At 28.6% G+C, this 11087-nt stretch overlaps 2 protein-coding genes and 1 pseudogene across 2 annotated transcripts; all 3 read right to left on the minus strand.

Annotated features, from left to right (window-relative positions):
• The window catches only part of LOC105621038, a 2271-nt pseudogene extending 813 nt beyond the window's left edge, over positions 1-1458 (minus strand).
• Positions 1459-5013: 3555 nt separating this feature from the next.
• On the minus strand, positions 5014-5623 carry LOC105621259 (histone-lysine N-methyltransferase SETMAR-like). The gene is made up of 2 exons (XM_012202729.1): positions 5426-5623; positions 5014-5334 (listed from the first exon to the last, which is right to left on the minus strand). Exons 1-2 carry the CDS (start codon positions 5621-5623, stop codon positions 5014-5016), a joined length of 519 nt encoding a protein of 172 aa, XP_012058119.1.
• Positions 5624-6864: 1241 nt separating this feature from the next.
• Positions 6865-9056, minus strand: LOC105621260 (regucalcin-like). Its single transcript, XM_012202730.1, has 6 exons — positions 9049-9056; positions 8598-8764; positions 7910-8119; positions 7627-7839; positions 7365-7477; positions 6865-7101 (listed from the first exon to the last, which is right to left on the minus strand). The coding sequence occupies exons 1-6, from the start codon at positions 9054-9056 to the stop codon at positions 6865-6867; spliced, it is 948 nt and encodes a 315-aa protein (XP_012058120.1).
• Between the last annotated feature and the right edge of the window lie 2031 nt (positions 9057-11087).

The following is an 11087-nucleotide window of genomic DNA, read 5'->3' on the forward strand; positions in this document are numbered from 1 at the left end:
TAACCTTAAACTACTAATACTACTTTTACTTAGTAGTAGTTAACTAAAGTAATTACCTAACGTTAATTTTACTTACGAACTTACCTTTTACGTTAACTATCTCTATATATATATATATATATATATATATATATATTTTTTTTAAGTTGCTAAATTTAAATCTTTAACAAAGATGAAGACATTTCAAATCAATATCTAGGAAAAATATCAATTTTACAAAGAAATATTGCATTTAATGACTGTAGTTTTATTGTCTTTTCGATAATCATTTTCAAGAAATAATAACTCTCATTTTTTTCCTTAATAAAAGTTACAATAAAAAATAAAATTTTATTATATGTATATATTATATTGAATTAGTGCAAAAGTTCGTGCCCGATTATTTATTATTTAAATTTCAAACAGCTGCTATTTTTGTTAAAAATAAAATAAAATTTAAATCTTACTCTATCTAAATGAGAGAATTTAAAAATCTATTTTTTTGTAATTAATTTTTTTGTAATGTGATAGTTTTATGAGCAATCAAAGTCAAAATATTCATTTTATTTAATTTGCAACAATTCGGTAACAAAAAATCATAGGAACATTTTTAAAAAGCGATTTTGTAAGGAAAACTTCAAGCTTTTACGATAGAGTCGAAAATTTTCTCAAATTTTTTTTTGGTCACGCTACAGATCTACAAAGTGAAGAAAATTTTTCATTTTTTTCAGCTCGTAGTTTTCTATATGTAAAAATTATAAAACTTATATAAACTCAAAAAATATAGTAACTATTCAAAAGTAGAGATTTCAAGCTTTAAATTTTTTTAAAATTTAAACTTTGTTTATTTTTAACAAAATTGCAGCTGTTTGAATAATAAATCGAGTATGAACTTTTGCTAATCCAATGTATGCATTGTATATATAAATTAGAGAACTCTATAATATTACAAACAATTCATTTATTTTTAAATGTTGCTTTATATACTTACTTGAGATCCAGCAAATAATGCTATCCAAATATTGCCATTTGTATCTATAGTCATTCCAACGGGTAATCCTTTCAAATTAGTCTTACTAAGATCAAATACAATCTTCTTGTTAGCTAAAAAACATAAAAACTATAAGCATATGCAATCCTTAAATTCTCTTCTTTATTTTTAAGCAGTATTGTAATTTTCAGTTATATATGATTCTTACTCTTTCTTACTCTTGAACATTTTATTATAATATAATTTTATAGAAAATCTAATATCTTACATATTGTTCCATTATTCGGATTGTAATCATATGCTACAATCTGAGTAAGTATATCAATATAATACATGAGACTATGTTGCCTATTTCATGCCAATCCGTTACTTATTGTAACGGATGATATTTTCTTCTCGAGTTTTAGGTCATCATTAATGCGATATAACGATCCTTGTTTAGGGATTACTGCCATTTTCATATCATTCATAGCAACTTTATTACTCATAGTACCTGTGGAAAATATTAATCGTGTAAGTGAATAGATCTCATTTCTATTTAATCGTAACAGTTTTCCGATCCACAATCTTCCAGTTGGATCCACTTTCCCATCATAGGTTCTTGTTAAAACCTGAGAGTCAAACGAAAATAATACTTTGACTGATACGTTCGATTTATTGCTGTTTTCGTCCCACGTAACGAGAACAACATCTTTTCCCGCACTTGCTACAAATTGGTCAGTCGTGCCAGCTACTGGTATAACAACTCCAATATTTCTCTGTTCTGAAAGAGCATTGTGAAACTTACAAATGTGCTATAAATTCATTGGAACATAGGAAAGCTTATAAAGAAGAAATAATAAATAGATTTGTCTACATATGCACTATTCACAACACCTGTTGGATCTAGACTATGTATATATTGATCGTAAAAATTAACAAAATACAACTTTTGAGTATAATTGTCCCAATGAAGACTCTTAGAAAAGCCATAAATATCTGTTATCTTCTCAATTGTCAAATTCCCATTTACGCGCCTGCCTACAAACAGATTATTATAATATTCATAGCCGACAGATATTCCCAATGGAACATTAAATATAAGTAGCAATGCTTATATGCGAACAGAAAGGTAAAAAGGAAACAAGCAAAATTATTTGTATCCTTAGATAGAAATAATAATTCATAATGTTCTCAAACAAATTTATTATTAAACAAATTTATATATATGTACGTTACTGTGTTCGTTCATGAAAAGTTTCTGCAAGAATTTTTTTAATATTTTACGAAACATAAATATCGCAGAAATTTTTGTAAAAAGTATTTATAATACAATAAGAATGCATTATTCAATAATGATTATTTTTGACTATTGATAAATTTTAAAATATTGTATGATTCAGTCCAATTATCTTTTATGATTAAAGTTAAACATCGTTTTAATTATGTGTTTCCAAATGGATTATAAGTACATATTTTTAATTTTAATTTTTTTGTAGAAATATTTTTATTCCTGTTAGACCAATATCTCGTTTAAAATAATTTAAAATAATTTAAATACTCGATATATTTCGTCAGCATTCTTAAAATGTTGCGTACCTCACATGTAACATAAATATATTGCAACACTATTTATTTTTACTATTGATAAAAATACTATTAATAAAAAAACCAAGCTTTACTATTTCTCATTATCTCGACAGAAGGAAATATTACTTAATATATGGATTAGAAAATTATGATTTCGTTTTTTTAACATAGGTGCGTGACACCTCGTCAATTTGTGAGTTATGAGCAATATCTTTCACTTACCCGCCACGGATGAAGATGAAAATGTACACTAAAGATACAAATTTACAAATTGCTCTTCTCATGACGTGTACAATACTAATATTATTATAAAGAAAATTGGAAAGAAATGAAATTTTTTAATTAGGGAATATATATGTATAAATATTCTAAGAAACATAAATTTACAGGAGTAGATAAAAAATCATTAAGTATATTATTCTAATATTATTAATCATAATATTATTTATAAAATTTAGATAGAATAAAAAAAACATTACATTAATTATAATGTATAATTTCTATTATGCAAGTATGTAATTTATATTATACATGTACTTAATAATTATAATATTAAAAGTACAATTTAATTAATGTTATGCTCACAGATAAATAGAATGACATTATTTTTTTATTAATTCTACTAAGGCATTTCTGTCTTTCTGCCTAAGGAAACGTTATTTTTTTATCGTATGTATTTTATAATAATTACATTTTTTTATATGTACTGTACACTGATTTAATGTAATTAGTTTCAGTAAACTTAAGCGTTTTCTAAAACAATTTGTACGTGTGCATGTGTTAAACTTTACATGCTTAAGTTTACTGAAATTTGCTATTAAAAAGATCACTCCGAATTAAAAATTACTAGCTCTTATTAACACAACTTTGTTTCACCGTTTGTCAATAGTGTTTTCCCACAAGTTTATATGTAAACTTAAAAGTAGAATTTCAAGACGATAAGATAATAATAGTCCCTTCTAATAATGCAATTACACCAAAGTATTCGTTACGCAATTTCTTATTGCACACGTAGTATGCTCGGAAAAAAATGTGTGGTTTAAATCGATTTTATTTTTTCCTCCCTAATTATATAGATTCTTAATGATAATGAACAGTTTATACGAGAAAATTCGTGTAAATATATTAAATTAATTTAATAATTTATTTAAATTAATTTAGGTCTCTAATTTTTTATTTGTACATACAGTTATTGCTCAATACTTTAAATTAGTACAGTCAAGTTTAAACGTGAGAGATCATTGTATTCGCTTATTAATATATTGTATATTGAGGCGTGCGATGACATATTTCAAACTGTTGTAAATATGTTCAATAAGCTCAGGAGGTTCTTCAGATGCTTTGAAACGTTCTTTGATTGGCCAATTAAATAATAATAATAAAAATATTTCTTCTGATTAATTAATCAAATGCTTCAGAACATTTGTAGCGAGACTTTGATCGCACTCTCTGTTATTATAGGATTTTTAGTATTTCTTCACAATGGTTGCAACAATTTTAAATTTTTGAAGGACGGCGCGGACGCTTTGTATTGTTCGAGACTCGGAGCTAATAAGATTGATTCAACGTTTTTCTATCTTGTATATAGGCAAACATTTCAAAGTTTTCCAATTTATAACGGTGTGGATTAAGAATGTATCGTGAAACAATATCGTGACAATATCGTGAAATTGTTATTGTGATTACTGTCGTTAAGTCAATTCTCTCTCTCTTTCACTCACAAGACACCGATTTTCTATCAACAAATCTATATAAAATGTATATAGCGTGTGTGATATATAATGAGTTACTGGAACCATTCGATGATATTTTCCCCGTGTGGACATGTATACCACGAAATGTGCTTGTACAGTGGTTCGAGGAGTAATTTGGATAGTGCACCAAAGATTTTTGCATGCTCTTGTAGTTCTTCTTTTACCTATTATTCAAAGAAACTTTCATATATAACTTTAATATACTTTAAACTTTCATATATAACTTTCATATAATTCTTGAAAGGTTTTATATTATTTACACATTGAAAGTGTTTAACTTCATCTATAGAATTGTTTCAGATCAAAGACCTATCTACAATGTCGAGCAAGGACAACTAATCAGATAATACACAAACTTCTGTATTTCAACTTCTCAAAAAATGGTAATGTGATTACGAAGATTGATGATGACTCTGCTTTTCAATCTTATAAGAGATCTGTTTTCTTTTTCTTTTTTTTTTTTCAAAAAATGTTTCAACTGGTATACTGGTGCAATAAGTTGAAATAAAAGGAATAATTTATTTCATTCTAACTTATTGCATTAGTGAAACCAGTCTAGAACATTGATAATATTGGATAATATGGATAATATTGTTCAAAAAGTCATTGCGTTTTTTTCATTTGATTTTCAGGTGTGTTTATTTAATATATGTAATGAACATTAATCAATGATATATTGGCCGTTTTGTTCGATGATCTTCTGCCATCTCCCGGGCAACTTCATACAATAATATCACGTTCATAAAATTTCCCATCCTTCTCTGCGAGAAACTTGTCTAGGTGCTGTTTGATGAGGTCTTCAGAAGCAAACGTTTTACTATTCAAGGAGTTTTGCAAGAAGCGAAAGAGATGGAAGTTTGATGATACAAGGGTCTGGGCTATACGGTAGATATGGTAACACATTCCAACCAACAATTGCAACAGTTTTTGCCGAATGATCAAACTTGTATGTGGTCTCGCATTGTCATGGTGAAATACTACACCCTTACGATTGATTAGCTCGGGACATTTCTGTGCGATGGCATCACTTAATTTCTGCAGCTGCTCACAATAGACATCGGAATTAATCGTTTTGTTCTTTGGAAGTAGCATAGAAGACTCCCTTCCAATCCCACCACATTGACAGCATTACCTTCTTTTGGTGGATCTCCGCCTTTGCTTGCCTTTCCGGTGCTTCATCTCGCCTACTCCAACTTCTTTTTCGGCTGATATTATTGTAAACAATCCATTTTTCGCCGCCCATGATCATACGCTTCAAAAATGGATCGTTTTCTTCGCGTTTGATGAGTTGATCGCAGACGCTCATATTCGTCAGATGAATTTCTTTCATGTACCCAAACATCGAGCTTCTTTACAAAGCCTAGTGATTTCAAATGGCCATGAACACTTCCAACGGACACTTTTAGAGCGGTAGCAAGCTCCCGAACTGTTGAATGCTTATTTGCTTGCACCAATGCTTTCATTTCATCGTCATCAATCTTGGAAGGCTTACCGGAGCGATGAACGTCTTTGACTGAAAAATCATCATCACGGAATCGGGCGAATCAGTTCTGGCACTGGCGTTTTTTGACGACATTTCTGCCGTAAACTCGACGCAACTTTTTCCTTGCTTCAGTTGCTTTCTTCTCTTTTTTGAAGTAATAAAACAGAATGTGACGAATATGCTCTTCAAAATTCTCCATGTTCGAACCACAATTGCAAGCACAAAATTCGACCGAATTCGCATCAACTTTTTTTTTGGTTTTAGGTTGAGTGTCAACAACAAAACGCGCGTAAACATTTGACATTCATGTCACGCTCGCATACAAATAAACGTGGACCATCTATTGGAAAAAACGCAATAACTTTTTGAACAACAATACTTTTAAGACTTTCACGGATGTAAGGCTTGCACAATTTAGAACAGTCTTTAAAAAGATTGCAGACTTAAAGCTGAAAGCTTACCAACAATTTTGATAATCTTACAGATATCTACGAAATAATGATGAAAACATTAGATGATTTAATACAGGAAATTTTAAAGATTGAAAGTGAAATATATGTCAGCTGGCATGAAGGATTCTTGCAAACAATTGCATTCAACTCTGCATAATTGTGAGGAAAAAATTGCAGCTTTGAAAACAATACTATAACATATAAGAAGGCAGCAAATATATTTATTATAATATTTGTTTTAGAGAAATATACGTGCAATTGTCAAGTTCATATTTAACTCTGTAATTAAATTTTAATCTTATAGTGTGTAGACTTATAATTTTTTTATGTATATTAAAATTTTACAAAACGATTATAGATCTACAAATCTACATCTATCAATTTAAAAATGTAAACAAGTTATGACAGTTATTCAACAATTTACTATATTAAAAAGGTATTCTATTTACAAATCGAAATTTAATTAATCATGTCAAGTGTCGGTTTTTTCAACCTAATCAAATGAATTTAAAAAATTATTTTCAGGAGTAGTATTTAATTTTTATTCAATACTATAAAATTTAGAAATTACGTACGTTTTCGCAAGAAGTATTAAGATATCTATTTCTTGATATTTCTTACAAAATTCCTATTCTTTTAATCTATCATCATAAATGAATTTGCAAGAACTCCACGAACTTCTAAACCTTTCACCGCGAATACAGCACCAGCGTAAGGAGTCGCTTGTCGTTGTTCTGCACTTATATTGAAACCAGATGTGGTCACATACAAGGTATCTAGAAGCGGACCACCGAATGCGACACTGGTTACGTTTTCAGCTGGAAGCTCAACTTTGTATAATACTTTTTCTGTTTTCGGATCCACACAAATAACCTAGAATAGATAAATTTTTCATAGATTACAAGAATTCTAATAATATTTTAATAAATTCAATTACTATAATAAAATTATATATATATGTATATATACACACACATATATATATATATATATATATGTGTGTATAATATATGTTAATTATATACATATCATTAAATTACTATAATAAAATTTAATTATATATTGTTACATTAGGTAATTCTATAATTTTATAAATAATAATTCATTTATTTTTAAATGATATTTTGTATACTTACTTGAGATCCACCAAATAATGCTATCCAAAGATTGCCATCTGTATCTATAGTCATTCCATCAGGTAATCCTTTCAAATCAGTCTTATTGAGATCGAATACAATCCTCTTATTAGCTAAAACATAAACATACATAAATAAATAATAAAATTATATTATTAAATTTTATGCTTTATGGTGATGTAATTTTCAGTTACATATGATATATACTTTTGCACATTTGCTTATAACATAATTTTAAATGAAAAATCTAATAAAATCTTACATATTGTCCCATTATTCGGATTGTAATCATACGCTGCAATCTGACGAGTAGGTGAATCAATATAATACAAAGTGTCGTCTTCAATATTCCATGCCAATCCATTACTTATTGTAACAGGCGATATTTCCTTTTTTGGCTCAAGATCATCATCAACGCGATATAATGTTCCTAAATTGGGAGCTGTCTCTCCATTGACTTCGTTACCCATAGTACCTATGAAAAATATATATTAGGCATAAGTGAACAAATCGCATTTCTATTATTTATGATATTTTTAGTTTACCGAGCCAAAATCTTCCAGCAGAATCCACTTTTCCATCATTAATTCTCGTTTGAGCCTCAGGAGAATCGACCGAACACAACACTTTGACTGATACCTTAGATTTATTGCTGTCTCCATCCCATGTAACAAGAATAACATCTTTTCCTGAACCTACTATAAGTTGATCAACGCTGTCATCCACAGGTACAGCAACTCCTACAGTCCCATGATCTGAAAAAGCATTGTGGAATTTATTAATTCTAAAATAAATACTATAAATTCAATGAAACATAAAAGAGCTTATAAAGAAACATGAATATAACCAAGGAGGATGTCGTGGCCTCCTAAATTTTAAAGAATAAAAATAATTAAAATCGCTTAAACAGATTATATATTTAATGCTTATTCACAGAAATTACTTTCAGAAAAGAAGGAATTAGAGATGAAAATTACAGAAAGATTTTCTGAGACTATAATGTAATATATTTAAGTTTTTTTTAGTTTGAAGAATCAATTCACAATTTTAAGAGAAAAATTAAGTAAATCAAATGTGTGATTTTGTGATTTTTGTTTATTAATAATTAATTAAAAATAATGTAAAACAAAACAAGTCTAATAATTCTTTTCATATTCAACTATTCCTCTTCATTATGTTTAAAAGTCACTCTAATTTGATCTCCCCCTAATAAAGAAGAAATATATAGTCTACCTATGTATGTGCTGGTCACAACACCTGTTGCGGGATCTAGCCTGCGTATATACTGATTGTATATGTCAACAAAATACAATTTTTGAGTACGATGATCCCAATGAGGGCCTTCGGAAAGGCCGTAAGTATCTGTCACTTTTTCAACTTTTACATTTTTACGCGCCTGCCTGCAAATAGATTACGATATTCGTATTATAGAGATAATTTTAGATTTAAAGGAGAAGAAAAAGAAGATTATAAAGGAGCGTAATTAAACGGACGGAATAGACGGACTTCTACTTTTTCACGTGGCGTGCACTCTTTGCACTCTTCCATACTTGTAAACACCAGTGTGCACTTTTCTGCAATTTTTCGCATTTCTTACATTTTACAAAAAAAAAGAGAACTGTAGAAGGAGCAAAGGAGATGGATCTATCATGATATATCAAACAAATATAACAGGCCAATTTACGTCGTCATTGCTTGAAGTCTGAAGAATATAAGTATGTATTGAGACTAGTGTTGCAAGCTGAACAGTTGAAAGTTCGATTGTTGGCGATGCGATAGATCGTCGCAGATGAATTGAATGGAACTGAAGCAAACGACAAGTGGTCAAAGGGAAATAAGCTAAAGTGAAGCGGATGGTTAAACTTGAGCGGGGACGGCTAATTACATCGATTACTTTAAATAACCAGTCGTCCCTGATACTGAACGATAAAATACGGCGACGGCTATTTAATTAATGTGATGTGTTGAACTGTATACCGATAAAATTGTTTGTTTGATTCCAACAGCCAACAGGTTATCATAATGTAACACGCGTGGAGTTATCAAAATATAACACGCGTTACATTACAAGGTCTCTTGACTTCGATTTGTTTGCGAAGCAGCATCATTTTCAAGCAGAACAATAAGTCACAATATTGTCAAAATAAATAAAAAGTGTTATGAATTGTAAATGTTTGAAAAGTGACTTTTTATTATCATTTTGGAATCATTGATGACTTGTATTTAAATTAATTGGTAGAATGATTCATAATAAAATTTCTAATTGTATTAATTGTTATTTCTAACTTTCTTCTACGTTTAGATAATAAGAATTTAATAATTCTTGTCTAATTTTAATTTTTCATAAACAAGATACCGCAGATTTGATAATTAAGTTTATGATCAGGTTAATTAAAATTTCACCCTTAAATATTGATTTAAGAAAAGTAGTTTTAGATTGTGAACACATATGCATCGTAAGTTTCGCATAGAAACTTTGGTGTTTCCATGGGTTCTCGATGAACTTTGAAATTTAAAACGGAAAATATGTCGTGTATTTATAGAATGATGTTTATTATAATGACATCAGTGTTATAAACAACTCGAGATATTCTAGTGTAACGCAAATTGTCGCGCTAATATTATCATAACTGTTTAATTATAGGCCTATGTATGTTTCAAAAATGAAATGTATGTTGAAAAGATTATGGAAATGTTATATAAAACTTGTATATATCTATCAGTTCAAGATTATGCAACATTCGTTTGTTTTTCTTCACTTTATGGAGAAGTGTTTATTTAATGATAATAATTAAAAAATATTCCATGTAAGAGATAAAATAAAATCTTGTTTACAATTATGAATGATATTGATTAAAAATAATATTGATTAAAAATCTTGTTTACAATTATGAATAATATTTAAAATTAAAAATAATTAGCAATTCAATGCGAATATCACAAATATTCGGAATTTAGAGATAGACATTATCTCTAAAATAAATATTTTAGCCTATCTCTAAAATAGATTTGTGTCTATTTAGATTATCTTTGTACTTACTGTAGATTACCTTTAATCTCATCCAACAAACGAGAATGAAATGGATTGAAATGGATTCAGATTTTCAGAAATATTGATTCATGAATGTTAAAATAAATGTTTTTCAATCCTAAATGTATTTTTATTCATTTATAGAAATTGCATGGAGCATATCTCTATGCCTTTCAATCTAAAAATAATATTAACTTTTTCTGTGCACACACAACATATTGTGAATACACATGCATCGTAAATTTTGCATAGAAACTTTGGATGAACATTGAAATTTAAAACGGAAAATATGTCGTGTATTTATAGAATGACGTTTATTATAATAATATCAGTGCGCTAAATGTCGCGCTTTGATGCGCTAATATTGTCATAACTATAGTTTAATTATAGGCCTATGTATGTTCCAAAGATAGAAATGTACACTGTTCAATTCAAAATTTTGAATAGGAAATTAAATTCAAAAAAAAGTATTCGCTTTAAAATACGCATTTGGATAGAAAAAAATTTCAATCCATTTTAATCCATTCTCGTTTGCTGGGAATAGAAGACTTAGTCGACAAATTTTCATAAATAGAATTAGATATAAATAGCAATGCTTATATGGACAGACAGGTAGAAAAGGAAATGTACAATTTCTATTCTTACCATAAAAATAAAAATCCTTAATGCTCTCTCTCTTTCTCTCTCTCTCT

Source organism: Atta cephalotes (assembly GCF_000143395.1).
Source record: "Atta cephalotes unplaced genomic scaffold scaffold00032, whole genome shotgun sequence".
Classification (NCBI taxonomy): Eukaryota; Metazoa; Arthropoda; class Insecta; order Hymenoptera; family Formicidae; genus Atta; species Atta cephalotes.